Source organism: Rana temporaria, chromosome 2, assembly GCF_905171775.1.
Source record: "Rana temporaria chromosome 2, aRanTem1.1, whole genome shotgun sequence".
NCBI classification, from domain to species: Eukaryota; Metazoa; Chordata; class Amphibia; order Anura; family Ranidae; genus Rana; species Rana temporaria.
Window position 1 is genome coordinate 478,160,746 of NC_053490.1, and position 15,238 is coordinate 478,175,983.

The 15,238-nt window shown below is 39.7% G+C and overlaps 2 protein-coding genes across 3 annotated transcripts in view; both read right to left on the minus strand.

Annotated features, from left to right (window-relative positions):
* Positions 1-15,238, minus strand: part of CADM2 (cell adhesion molecule 2) — a 511,850-nt gene that overhangs the window by 180,529 nt on the left and 316,083 nt on the right. For both annotated transcript variants that reach the window (XM_040338753.1, XM_040338752.1), the window contains exon 7: positions 4,269-4,447. In XM_040338753.1, the coding sequence (XP_040194687.1) occupies positions 4,269-4,447 (179 nt within the window). The remainder of the gene's footprint in view (positions 1-4,268; positions 4,448-15,238) is intronic.
* KRTCAP2 (keratinocyte associated protein 2) lies at positions 95-1,432 on the minus strand. The gene is made up of 2 exons (XM_040339733.1): positions 1,350-1,432; positions 95-381 (listed from the first exon to the last, which is right to left on the minus strand). Exons 1-2 carry the CDS (start codon positions 1,430-1,432, stop codon positions 129-131), a joined length of 336 nt encoding a protein of 111 aa, XP_040195667.1. The 3' UTR covers positions 95-128.

Sequence of the window (15,238 nt, forward strand, 5' to 3'; positions counted from 1 at the left end):
GAAAAGAAACAAAAAGTTTTCAAGTGGTTGTAAAGGCACAAGATTTATTTTTTATTTTTTATAGACAATCACAGAACTTTATTGGCAGACTCAAGTGGAATGTAGAGTCGGAGGGGGGAGGGGCGAGGTCAGGATCTCTTCTTACTCTTCCCCACCACCTTCCCCAGGGTCACCGCTGGGGTCATCGCCTGGTAAATCCCAGAGGAGATCTTGTTGACATAGTAGAGATCCACCACAGAGAAGATAAAGCAGGTGGTGACACAAACTCGCTGGACCAATCCGGAGGCGAAGAGAGCGATGAAGAGACAAACCACGACTTCCGGGAATATTTTGGCCTGGAAGCCTTTTCCGAATATGAGGCTCTCCAGGATATTGAATCGACTCCGACACCGGGACACCGGGACACCTCAGCACTCCGCCAACCCCGTCTATGGCACAAGGATTTTTACCTTCATGTATTCTATGCATGAAGGTAACAAACCTTTTGTTTGCACTAGCCCCTCCTAATACTTACCAGAGACGCCTCTTCACTCAGCGAGGTGCATGAGAGCCTTACTGGTCTGGTGACTCGCACTCCTGATTGGCTCCCACTGCTGTCAATCACAGCCAGTGAGTCAATCAGGAGATGGAGGGGGCGGGCCAAGCAATGGCTCCATGTGAAAATGGGCACACAGAGCCGCGGGTCGGGAACGTGCCTGCTTGGGTGCCCCCACAGCAAGCTGCTTGCTGTGGGGGCACCCGGCAGGAGGAAGGAGTCAGGAGCACCAGTGTGGGACCCTACAAGAGGAGGACCCGGGTTGCTCGGTGCAAAACCACTACACAGAGCAGAGAAGTATAACATGATTTTTGTTTTGTTTTTTAAACAAAGCTTTAATATCTCTTTAATGTCCTGCTAAAGACCCCACACTTGTAATAATTGTAATATAATACTTCATCCAACAATAAAAAGCACACCCAGGTAGCCAGAAGTTAATTATTATTCCATAATAAATATTGTACTTTGCCTGAAGTTTGCCACTAAAGTTTGGCTTATGGAAGAATTTGAATGTTCAGTGGTAAATAAATGTAACTGTACAGGGCTAGTTGTGAATTATTTCTGCCTTATTTAGCTTTAGTTACTTACTAACTAAAAAACAAGTTGTTGACATGGGAGACCTCCTAAGATCTGTCAGCTACATAGTTCTGATAAAACACTGTCTCCCAGCTCCTGAGTGTACATAGCTATGTCAAATAACAGTCATCACTAGAATGTTAACATCTATGGGGCATGATAGTTTAATACTGTTGTGCACACACACTAAACTGAAATGTTAAGACTCAAATGTTAGCATTTTTAACTCCAAGGCTACCTGGAGTCATGTGACATATTTCTGGCTTTTAGACCAAGAACTAGAGTGCAAGTGATCTGCTTTATTACAGCTGACAGATACATGATGTCAGTTTACTGAACCCCTGCATACGCTTTTAATATTTTGATGGGACCCTAAGCTAACTATCTATCTTTCCTGTTATCATTCAGTTACAGTTTTTTATAAAAGAAATCTAAATATATATAACATTTTACATGAACATCAAGCCATCTGCACATCAAGCCATCTCTGCAAGACCAAACAAATACTACAAAACACCCACGCAAGCACAAGAGCTGAACTGAATTATGATAAAACAATGTTGGGGTTGCTTTGCTAAAGGAGCATAAAGTGTAACTGTAAACTGGCCTTGATTGAAAATGTTCCCTTTGCAAAGTGAATGCTGGCTTCGTTTAGGAAACAGGGTGGAGTTGTGTTCACTTTGGATACCGGCTAATGTTTTTAAAGGTGTTATAAAGGTTTGTTTTTTTATTTTCTAAATAGGTTCCTTTAAGTGAACACAGAGTCTCCCCACAGGAATGTAGTCCCAAGGGAGGGGGCGAGCACGCTGACTAACCCCCAGCCAGAACAGCTCGGATGATGGGGGCAAGCTTACTGAGGAGGAACAGGAAGTAAGAAATTCAGACAAAGAAAAAAAACATTTAGAAGGGAAATCAAAGGAAAAGGTAAATGAACCAACAATGCACTGGCTTAAAGGAACCTATTTAGAAAATAAAAAACAAACCTTTACAACCCCTTTAATGTTAAAACACTATTAAAACACTCCATCGTATTCACTAAGCTAATTGAACATTTTCTACTCCTTAGTAAGTCAACCCAAGTCATGAGCAGGGAAGTTTTAAAACAATTTTAAAAGAACAAACAAAAACAAGTTTGCCCTGCAAGTGCTTGCATGATTAAAGTGAAATTATCTTAACTTTATTCACTAAGCTAAAAGCAGATTTTCTTTGCTAACTGATTATTTTTTACTCCCTAATCAACCACATGAAGTAACAGTATCTTATGGTATGCTCTACAAACAGGGTCAAAGAGGATTTTAAGAATGAACAGAGTTAAAGAACATTTTTTATATAGCTACTTAGTATCTAGCCTGTGAGAACCCTTTAGAAGCTAGACATCACTTCTTCAGTGATTTCCACTAGCTTTGAGGTCCCATGCCGAGTGGCTGTCCCATTGCTGAGGTCAGCCGCTTGGCACAGCATTTGCTCTGTGTTTCCTCAAAGAATGAAGAGCACTCTCTGAACAGATAAGGCAGAGAGACTCACTGACATCATGCCCTCTACCTCGTCCAATCAGAAAATGATTTGCATTCAATGAGGAAATCCTAAGTATTCTCTGAATGGTGCCTATGCCAAGCAGCCTCCTATGTTCACAAGCAGCAGGGCAGCAACTCGCCACAGGACCCCAAAGCTAGTGGAGATTACTGGAGTAGTCATGACCACTGCAGTGATTTTCAGCTTCTAGAAGGATCCCACAGGTATGGTGTATGCATAGATGCCTTGGTTCAAGCTTGACGAATGTGACCATGTGAAAAATGCCTTATCTGGAATTCTTCTTTAACCACTTAAGGACCGCCTAACGCCGATAAACGTCGGCAGAATGGCACGGCTCGCGATCGCCGCCAGTGTCACAGGAGCAGAAGAACGGGGAGAGGTGAGTGTAAACACACCTTCCCCATACTTCTCTGTGGCACTGTCACTGATCGTCTGTTCCCTGTTATAGGCAACGACGATCAGTGATGTCACATAAACAGCCACGCCCACCTACCGTAAGAATCACTCCCTTAGGGCACATTTAACGCCTTAGCGCCCCCTAGTGGTTAACCCCTTCACTGACATTGTCATTTTCACAGTAATCAGTGCATTTTTATAGCACTTTTCGCTGTGAAAATGACAATGGTTCCGAAAATGTGTCAAAAGTGTCCGGTGTGTCCGCCATAATGTCGCAGTCATGAAAAAAATTGCTGATCGCCGCCATTACTAGTAAAAAAAATATATTAATAAAAATGCCATAAAACTATCCCCTATTTTGTAAACACTATAACTTTTGCGCAAACCAATCAATAAACGCTTATTGCGATTTTTCTACCAAAAATAAGTAGAAGAATACGTATTGGCCTAAACTGAGAAAAATATATATATATATTTTGGGGATATTTATTATAGCTCTATTTTTGTTTATAGCGCAAAAAATAAAAACCGCAGAGGTAATCAAATACCACCACCACCGCCACGTCGCACCACCGAACAATTGTCAGTTTAAGCGACGGAGTGCCGAATCGCAAAAAGAGGCAAGGTCCTTAACCTGCATAATGGTCAGGGTCTTAAGTGGTTAATGTATCACCTGCAATAGCCATTGGTAGTAATTTCGCATTCTTGCAGATGTAAAGCAAATAAGATTTGTAACTGATAAATCTGCTATCCCAAGCAAAAATATCAGGATATTTCCCATACAAGTTTCCTGCTCTTACATATGTTTGCTATTTGGAGAATATTGCAATTTGATATCATTTAGAATTTTTACAAAATACAATATGCATACTGCATTTTCCAAACATCAAGTGAGAGCTATTGTATTTGGTGTTGAGAGTTCAAACAAAGTACCGTAGTTTTCAGGAAACACAACGAATACTTGACAAGTAGAGAACATGTTTTTCATAATATGCTAAAACACAAACAGGCTTATTTAATATGGAGAGCGAAGTACAATGATAATATACAAAGTACATTAACCCATGGCAGAAAGCAAGCTTCTTTTCCTTAAGTGAAATCTGATTAGTTGCTATTAGTTACTGCTTTCTCTACAAAGACATTGCTCCCATATTAATTATGCCAGAGATGTTTACTGTTATGACTTTATATAACTCTCATAGCAGAAGATAATGTATGATACACTTACCGTTTATTATCAAGATGTACTCTGCACTGTTTTTACCAATGGAGTTGGTTGCTTCACATCGATATGTTCCATTATCTGTTTTGTTTAAAAAGGTTATTGTTAATTCTCTTCCGTTCACTACCATTCTTTCGGGATCTGGAAGCTCTCCCCCATCCTTGGTCCATAATACTGGCTCTGGTCTGCATCAAAGTACAAGAAAAGGCAAGTTTAGAGAATCTCTGGGTTATGATTATAGTGTTTTAACAGTTGAGGTCCTACAGTTGTTTCCAGGAACATTTAAATACATTTTCTTTCCTTAAATTCTTTCACATCATGAGTCAGGCCTCGTACACACGACCGAGTTTCTCGGCAAAAACCAGCAAGAAACTTGCTGGGATTTTTTTTTTGCCGAGGAAACCGGTCGCGTGTACATTTTTCGACGAGGAAACTGTCGAGGATCCCGTCGAGCCAAAAAGAGAGCATGTCTTCTTTTTCCTCGACGGGAATGGAGAAACTTGCCTTGTCGAGTTCCTCGACAGCCTAGCAAGGAACTCGACGAGGAAAACGATGTGTTTCGCCCGTCGAGTTCCTCGGTCGTGTGTACGAGGCTTCACACAAACATAAAGACAGGAGTGTATTCATGTAATAATAAATATACATCCAGACTGCTAAAAAATGTAATCATGTAAAATATTGTAACTCGTTATATTTGATAAGAACTTAAAGTGGTCCATCAGTAATTTTTTTCAACTTTCCATCCTCTGCCCTGGTTGTTTTAAGTTTGGATAGTAAAACATTAAATACCTTATAATACAGTATACTTCTTGTTTCTTGTCTGGTCATTAGCCTAGGCGTATGACATCATGCACAGCTCTCTCTCACTCTTGTAAGAGTTTTCCAGGAGTGGAGGGGGGGAGGTGAGTTGTAAGAGAGCCAATGAGAGCTGCAGGGCTGCAGAGCTTAAGGTGTGCCTCTGTGTATCTGATTTAATCCAGAAAGTAAACAGGCAGCAGTTTCAGCTGCACACAGTTAAAATGGATAAAGCCAGACTTAGTGGATGGAGATTTATGCAACATATTTGGCAAGTACAGAATCACAGTATATATTAAATAATATGCAAAGTGGTTGTTGGGAAACTTCAGAATGGCAAATATGTTTTTATTTCAAATTATGTTAGCAGACTGCAGTTCCTTTTTAAGGTTGCTCGCACTAGGGGTCGACAAATGGGTTAAATGTGTTCCCCCATGTGTGTTTCTAACTGTGGGGGGATGGGACTGACTGGAAGAGGAAACATATCACTGTTCCTAATCACTAGGAACAGCAGATCTGTCTCTCCTCCCCTGTCAGAATGGGGCTCTGTCTGTTTACATACACAGATCCCCATTCTGGATCTCGTGCCTGTGATTGTGGGTGGCTGGCAGACATTGCGGCCGCCGGCCACACACTTTGGGTCTCCCACCATGCACCAGGCGTGCGCACGACTGTCATCACCCTTACATGTACACCTACGGCGATTTGCCAGAACGAGCCGACCTACTGCCATATAATTATGGTGGCTGGTTGGCAAGTGGTTAAACTCATGTTTTTTCTGCTCTTCTGCCTCCATTCTTGCTTATACAAGAATGCCATGAAGCCCGGAAGCTTCCTTGCATACTGACATTACATATCCAATGAACAATCAGCTGATGAATTACACAGCACTGGAGTGCGGACCTAGAGTTGCATTATCAGGGAGCCGGTTGCAAGAACCTAGAAGGCAAAACAAGCTCCTGATGATGAAGAAAACAAAAATGACGGTGCAGGAAGATATGTGCAGCAGAGAGAAAAGCACAACACAGGATTTTATGGGGTTTTAGCTAGGCATGTGCATTTAGTTTTTTTTTTTTCGAATTCCGATTGAATTTCGAAATTATATTCGAAGAGAGAATTTTTGAATTCGACCGGATTTTTCAAAATTCGGTCGAAAACGAACGAGTTCCGAAAACGAAAACGAAAACGAACCTAACTTAACGAAATTAATTAAATAACGAATTAAAACGAAACGAAACAAAATTTTCCCTTTTGCACATGCCTAGTTTTAGCATGTTTTTTTTATGGATAAAAGCCTATGAAAGGCAAGTGACATATGGCAAATTAATTTAATGGAAATGGGTAAAGTGCCTCCTTAAAGGGTCACTAAAAGGAAAAAAAAAAGTTGTTTAAAGTAATAAGTGTCCCCGATCCACGTCTTCTGGGGTCCCTCGGCGGTTGTCTCTGGTCCTCCCCTCAAGAACTACACACGTTCATGCGAGGGAGCTCGCATTGTATGTAGTCGGTGCGGGCGCGCTCCCATGATACAGAGAGCGGCCATAGCCGCTTAATGTATAGAATGCATTAAGGTGAAAAAAAAGTTTGCCTTTACAACTCCTTTAAGTAATGGTTAATGTCAGGGTTAAAAGGAAAATTCGTGTAAAGGTTAGTGCCACAGGAAAGGTTAGTGGATGGTTAGGATTACAGACTTATGAGAAGGGCCCTAGTGTAGAGTATTGCACCCTATGCCAAGAACTCTGCACCAAAAAAAAAAAAAAAACAATAAAAAAAAAATTTCAATGTGTTAAGACTACATTAACAATTTGAGAACCTCTTAATAACATTTCCCAATGAAGGTACAGTATATCTTATGCCCTTTACACACGATCAGAATTTCCGATGAAAAAAGTCAGACGGAATTTTTTCATCGGATATTCCGACCGTGTGTGGGCCCCATCAGCCTTTTTTTGTCGGAGTTTAGAAATAAAACATGTTTTATTTTTTTCCGATGGAAAAAATTCTTTGTCAGAAATTCCTATCGTCTGTGTGGAACTCCAACGGAGAAAAAACCCACGCATGCTCAGAATGAAGTCGACGCAGGCTCGGAAGCATTGAACTTCATTTTTTGCGGTTTGTCCTAGTCTTTTACATCACCGCATTTTGGGCGGTCGGAATTTGGTATGAAGCCTCGTACACACGACCGAGAAACTCTACAGAATCCTTCAAGAAACTTGGTGGCAGAGCTTTTTTGCAGAGGAAAACGGTCGTGTGTACGTTTTTCATCAAGGAAACTGTCGAGGAAAAAAGAAAACAAGTTCTCTTTTTCCTTGACGGGAGTTTCAATTTCCTCGCCGTGTTCCTTGTCGGGCGGGTTTTCGACGAGAAACTCGAGCGTGTGTATGCTAAGAAACCCCACGCATGCTCAGAATAAAGTATGAGACGGGAGTAAAAGTAGCATTTGAAATGGAGATAACACATTTTTTCACGCTGTAACAGACTGAAAAGTGCAAATCGTCTCTTACCAAACTTTTACTTAACACGCAGTAACATGAGATTAGTAAAAGCAGCCCCAAGGGTTGTGCCAGTGGAATCAAACTTCCCCTGCCATTGTATGTGTTGTACGTCACCGCGTTTGAGAATGAGGAGATTTTGTCTTGACCGTGTGTACGCAAAGCAAGCTTGTCAAGTTCCTCAACAAGCCTAACAAGGAACTCGTCGAGGAAATTGTGTCTCGTCCGACGAGTTTCTTAGTCGTGTGTGCGAGGCCTGACAGTGTGTATGCAAGACAGCTTGAACGGAATTCCGACGGAAAATTTCATCAGATTTTATCCCATCGGAAATTCCGATCGTGTGTACAGGGCATAAGAAGCCATACCTGGCAAGGCACAATTAAAAAAAAGTGCCTGCTCCCTAGGATAGTTCATATTTGCCTGCAGAGATGATCTGGGAGCAAATATTTTATAAAGCTTGCACTAGCCAGTCAGTGTATGTGATGTAAATTTCCCCCACATTGTCTTTACAAAAGCTGCTATAAAGCTTCCAATCTATTAAAACCCAAGCTATAAATAATTAATACACATGCATTCTTTTTAACTTGCAAATCATCATCCAATGAAAAAACAAATGTGTTAAATAAGTAGAACAACTTAACATAAAGCCGTGGAAGTATTTCTCTTGGGGTCAATAATGTTTTCTTGATCAAATGTGAGGAAGTATTTGTCAGCCATGATTTGCTGCTGGGAGACTCAAACAGGCCTCCTCCGTGTAAATGTGGTTTAAATGCACTCTAATAATTATTTTAAATACAGTTCACACATCAAACTGAAAATATGAAGCTTCAGTTTATTCATTAGCACTGGCTCATTTGTCCGGCAGCTGCTATGATAGTGAACATATTGCTCAAAGGACAGCTATTTTAAATCAAAAGCTGCTGAATGTTTTTTTCTCTGCAATGCAATGCTTCAAAATGTTGCACTATTAAGTTGACCCAAAAGCACGTTTTTAGTTTTCATGCAAAAATATTCCCAAGATGGACAGAGATCATAAACGATAAAACGCAACAAAGGAGCTGTGGTACATTTATTTTGTCTTAATTAGATGTTCATAAATCATATTTCAACAACTCTTAATAATCCCTGCTTTTAAAACTAGCCTTTTTAAAAATGAAGAATTGAAATGCTTTTTAGGAGAATGACTAGGTTGTATCAACTATACGAAACCGAATAATTTGCAATCATTTTGAGTGGAAATTGAATATTAAATAATCACATCATTAAAAGAGACACTGCGACTTTATCCATTCAAAACAAAGTGATCGTGCCTTCTGATAGTCCACTCCCCTGGCATGGAGTACTCACTACTCGTAAAGGGGTTGTAAAGGTAAAGGTGCAGTCCTCCTTCACTTACCTCCTTCGATTTTGCTTTTAAATGTCCTTATTTCTTCTGAGAAATCCTCACTTCCTGTTCTTCTGTCTGTAACTCCACACAGTAATGCAAGGCTTTTTATCTGGTGTGGAGTGTCATGCTCACCCCCTCCCTTGAGGGGGAAGGGGCAAGCAGGAGAGTCAGGGTGCTCTCTACATTGCAGATAGAGAAATTAGCTGTGTGTTAGTGGGTGTCCTGACTCTCCTGCTCGCCCCTTTAAGGGAGGGGGCGAGCACGACACTCCACACCAGGGATAAAGCCTTGCATTATTGTGTGGAGTTACAGACAGAAGAACAGGAAGTGAGGATTTCTCAGAAGAAATAAGGACATTTAAAAGAAAAATCGAAAGGATGAGGTAAGTGAAGGAGGACTGCACTAAGGTAAAGGAAGCTATTCAGGAAAAAAATTGTTTACCTTTACAACCCCTTTAAGAAAAGAAGGGGCCGATGAGGATGGTCACATCAATGAAAAGAAAGGGCATCTAAGAGATGCTGGGACTTTGATATGAGTTTAAACACTGTAGTAAGAGGGCAAGAAACATTTGAAGAGCTCACTGGCTCAGGTTAGGCTGCTCACCAAAGGCAAGGCTGCCCTACTGTGGTTACTCTAGCAGGCTACTAGAAAAAGACGTGCATATATGGAAGGGGCGCCAGACCAAAAAAAAAGGGTCCAAATTAATTTATTGATGGTAATTAGTTTTAAAAGACAGTCAACGTGTTTCAAGGGTCATGACAGTGGACACAAAAAGGTTGAGTATGGGTAGGGAGGCGAGACTGGAAGGGATGGGTGAAGGGATTTGGTTTGCTTGGAGATGGGCTTTACAATCAATCATGATGCCTGCAAGATACTCCAGAGCTCAGATGACAACCTTGGCTGATGGATCCAAGGAGAAAACTCGGAGAGGATTTTTGGCTGATAACCTGTTGCCACCCTGATGTAAGAGTGGTATAATGGATAACGAGGTGTACTGTTATAAATAAGTCTACATATCCATATGTACTGTACATTAATGAGGGGATAGATTTTAGACTCTAAAGTACTATTCACCATTTACAGGCATCTCTTTTGTGACCAAAGCTGGAGTTCTCCAATGGCACAAATATTGTTACACGTTCCCCATGCATATAAATGTCATTCTTATGATCCCAGAGATGTTTCTGCAGTGGATAATAATTATGTTACTGTACAAGGGTACAAAATAAAGCTGATCAAAATATATGTAAATTGCTGCGTAAATTATCAGCCCTATATAGATATCTGTAATAAATAAATAAATCATGTTCCTATCATACTATCAATGTTGGAATGTAGTGTTATTCTTCTTTAGCTTCTTGAGCTTCCTGGCATGGCATATTTATGCTAAAAGATTTGGAAAATGTCTCTAACTCCTTCAACATACACAGAGAGCAGGAGACAGGCACAAGATGGAACAGTGAATTGTTTGTATAACAACCTGCATTGAAGAGCCGTGCCAAAGGAGGAACACAAGGGAAGAAGGGAAAATCAAGCTGTTTATTACAACTAGCAAAACAAATTCAAATATATATTACTTTTTGTTGCATGTTATTTTATAGGTACTCTTGCTTGGAAAGAATCTAGCCCTTGGTAACTTAGGACTTTGTATCAAAACAAACTCTCAGTTTTTTGGGGATTTTGCTCTCCGTGATTTATGCTTTAAGAAATATTATTCTTACAGGTTTGTCTCTTTCATTTCATCTAGTAACTCGTAAGGGAGATCTCTGGAAATGTTTTTCTTTGCACTGTGTAATATCAATATATTCAAAATTGCATCCCTAACCAATAATGCATTTTTCATTTTGTTTGCTATAAGCAGAAAATCTTGTTCAATAAACAAGTTCTGCAAAATATATTAGAAATGAAATAAAGTTACTGTTTTTAATCTTGGCCTGGGCAGATAGCCTCTGGTATGCACAGCTTGAATTTACTGGCTTGTTTTTAAAGATAAAATTATTTAACACTTCCATAGCATGATATCTGCTGCTTTGTTAAATTAATTTTGCATGGTAAGTAGTTATTTTTATCAACAGTGTACTGTGATTGATTCTTGGATGCAAAATGCTGAATTACTATCATAAGATAGTTGACATATTTTAAGTGTAACTAGTGCAAATTCTATTTTTTTTTCTGTTATCTCAAAGAGATCAAAGATCTTGTCCAAGAATTTAAATTAGACGTTTTGTTACTATTTTACTGTTAAAGTAAGAACAAAAGAAACACAAGTACAGGTTTTAATCTAAAGTGGATCTAAAGACAAACTGTTGTAAAGTCTGTTTTTTCCCTTTAAAATAACAATCATGTTATACAAACAGGTACCTGCTCTGTGCACCTCTTCTCGTGTCCCTGGCTCCTGTTAAGTGCTCCCACAGCAAGCAGCATGCTATGGGGGCACCTGAGCTGAGCTGCAGCTCCCTGTGTCCTTTAAGACACTGAGCTGAGGTTCGGCCCACCCCCCTCTCTCTCTCTCCTGATTGGGTAACTGAGTTTGATTGCTTTAACCCCCTTAACGGTATTCCCGAGCGCGACTCTGGGTTGTTTTTTAATGCTACTATCGGTATCCCCGAGTCACGCTCGGGGTAGATGTGCAGAGTGTGCAGCAGCGCGGCGTACCTTTCGCAGCATCCACAGACAAGTTACTTACCTTGTCCTTGGATCCTGCGATGCATCCCCGCTGTGTGAGGAGCGGGTCCTCGCTCGATTCACAGTGTCCCCGTGTGCCGCCGATCTCCGTTCCCTGCGACGTTACGACGCATGGGGGCGGAGAACGGCGCCAAATTCAAAAAAGTAAACAAACACTTTACATACAGTATACTGTAATCTTATAGATTACAGTACTGTATGTAAAAAATACACACACCCCTTGTCCCTCGTGGTCTGCCCAGTGTCCTACATGTTCTTTTATATAATAAAAACTGTTCTTTCTGCCTGCAAACTGTAGATTGTCCATAGCAACCAAAAGTGTCCCTTTATGTCAAAAATGGTTTTAGAGCAGCTAGAAAACAGCAATAATAAATTATAATCGCTTGCAGAATTGTGCGATAGCGATTTGTGGGGAAATTCGTCATCAAAAAAATAAAAGTAATGACAGCGACAATTCTGCAACTGAGCACATTTCAGTGATTTTGAGTTGATTACATTATTGAATATTTTTTATTATAATTATATTATTATTTGTTATAATTATTTATAATTATTTATTATATAATTTATAATTTTGTTTTTAAAAAAAAATCATACCCGGGATGCCTACTAGACTCTTGTTTGGTCAGATTTAAATGAGTTATTCCTAAGAATTGCAGGCCTACAGTATAAAACGCCAAATTTCCTTGCAAACTAATTGTACCGCTTTTGGTACGTAATTCCAGACAGAATCATACCGCCAGGGAGGTTAAAATTACATTTTGAAATGGGGTAGGAGTACTGTTGTAGCAAGCAGACCTTGAGGTTGATGTACTATTGGCAAATAGTCTGTGCACTGCAATGCACTTGCAAGTATACTGCAAGTGCAGTTGCTTTAGATCTGAGGGGAACATGCAAGGGAAAAAAATGCATTTTTGCTTGTACATGATTGGATGATAGCAATTGGCAGAGCTTTCCCTAATTTCAAAGCTTCCTCTCAGATCTAGCACAACTGCACTTGCAGTACACTTACATTGCACTTGCAAGTGCAATTTCAGTGCACAGACTATTTGCCTTTAGTAAATCAACCCCAGTGTGTTTTGATGCAAGGTCCACTAAAATATGAGTTGAACTTCTTGGCCCGGATTCAGAAAGCCCGGAGTTACTTTGTGCGGGCGTAGCGTATCTCAGATACGCTACGCCGCCGTAACCTAGTGAGGCAGGTTCTGTATTCAGAAAGAACCTGCGCCCTGAGTTAAGGCGGCGTAGCATATGAGGGCCGGCGTAAGCCCGCCTAATTCAAAATAGGAAGATGTGAGCGTGTTTTATGTTAATTCAAAGCCCTATTCGCGAACGACTTACGCAAACGACATAAACAACGCTAAATTCGACGCTGGCCCGACGTCCATACTTAACATTGGATACGCCTCATATAGCAGGGGTAACTTTACGCCGGAAAAAGCCTTAAGTAAACGACGTAAAAAAATGCGCTGGGCGGACGTACGTTTCTGAATCGGCATATCTACCTAATTTGCATATTCTAAGCGTAAATCTCCGGAAGCGCTACCTAGCGGCCAGCATAAATATGCAACTAAGATACGACGGCGTAAGAGACTTACGTCAGTCGTATTTTAGCCAAATTTCAGCGTATCTTGCTTTCTGAATACAGAAAGAAAATATGCCGGCGCATACTAGAATTTACGCGGCATATCAATAGATACGCCAACGTAAATTGTTTCTGAATCCGGGCCTTTATTTTCTTCCATGGAGTAAATTTGTCATATATTTATATATCCACAGTTTTTCAGAACTCAGATATTAAATAAAAGCATGTGTAAATATGTTTATTTAAAACACATTATCAGTGTCTGAAAAATATAAATAAATAACAGCATAACTAAAAAAAAATGTCATGCTTTATCCCCGAAAGACTTCACATTTACTAAAATATTTCAAAGTGTGCATTATACATGAGTACTTTCTGATCAAACTGGCAAATATACAATTAAAATGCCCACTTTTTTTTCAGATTTTTGCAGTTTATACTGTGTCCAATTATTCTCCAAAACTTTTATCGCAGCACCCCACCTGTGTCTGCCAGCTCCAGAGCTCTGCATGTATGCAGATGGCTTTCTACTAATTCCAGTCCAATTTTTAAAATATGGAAAATTGATTATGAGTTTTCTTATTGCTTACATTTATGTCGACATACAGATCTTACATTTCATTTAACGCCTGCAGACGGGAGTTAATACATTAATTTCAAGCATATAAAAAGGGATGATGATGTCATGTCACTGAGGGAAAAAGCTGTACGATGAGCAAACGCTGAATCTTTATTTTCCCTCTTTCCTGTTGTTTAATGATAGGAATTCAATAATATCCTAATATTTCATATTGGATGTCACATCTAGGTTTACAACTCTCTGTGAAACAAGATCCACCTAATAAATATGTATGGAAATGCACAAAAAAGCATGATTTTCTCTGTCAGGTAATACTCTACTTTATTAAAAGTTTAAATTAAGTTTAGCCAACAACAGTTTTAATATGATTTATTTATTTATTCATATTTTTTAATGAAATTTACTGCAATAATAATAAGGTACCCTAATATATATGTCTTTACAGCTGGATGTTGGTTCTTTCATGGCCCCCCATGACAAACTGCAATTACAGTATTTATCGGCGTATAACACGCACTCTAACTTTAATTGGGAAATTTTGGGGAAAAAACTTTACACAGCCCCTGTGTATAACACGCAGGCACAGTTTACCCTCTATTTTCAGGGTAAAAAAGTGAGTGTTATACGCCAATAAATATAGCAGTTTTATCATGGTAAAATATTGGGGCCACTATTGCTCACTGCCTTCTTTTTACTGTCTTATTTTCTTAGTCACTGGCCCTGCAAAAGAATACCAACCATGAGTTTTGACACCACTTGCTGAATAAATGTTTTGCATCAGTGGGATTGAGTTACTAAAGGCAAATAGGCTGTTTACTATGAAAAATTTGCACTTTAAAAGGGAATTTTACCCAGAGCTTAGAGAATAAGATGGAGCTCTGTTTACTTCCATTATCCAATTATGTGCACGCAAAATGCTTTTTTTTATTTTCCATGGAAGTGATTGGATATTCTTTCCAAATTGACATTTCACCAAAGTGAACAGCCTATTTGTCTTGAGTTAATCAACCCCAGTGACTCCAGTGGATAAGTTTAAAAATTCAATAGATGGCATTGTCAGAAGAGTCTTAGCAATAGCAGCAGATGTTTTTTTTCTTTTATGACAGGTTTCATTGTTTCAACCCCACTTCCTGGCTCAAACCTTAAAGTGTATATAATCCCAAACACAACCCAAACTCATAATAGCTCTCCTTTGGTCTGTTAAAGGGTAAGTTCACCTTTCATAACATGTTGCACCCATATTTAGTGTGTAACATATAACATGTTATGAGAAGAAAAGTTTCGCACTGTGCTTCAGTGGTTATTCATAGCTATGAATAAGCACTGAAGCAAAGTGCGAAACACATTAGACTTTTCCTGATTGTTTGCGGTGGCGTGTGATGTTCTGTGACCAGTTTTAATAAAAAGGAATGTTTTTGGAGTGCGGCTGTCCCAGCTTCTTCTCTTCAATTTTGC

Coding starts and splice junctions, on each gene's coding strand:
- KRTCAP2 (XM_040339733.1), bottom strand. CDS start 1,432: ATGTATCTGTCAGCTGTAATAAAGCAGATCACTTGCACTCTAGTTCTT. Junction 382..1,349: donor AATATGTCACATGACTCCAG/GTAGCCTTGGAG, acceptor CCGGTGTCGGAG/TCGATTCAATATCCTGGAGA.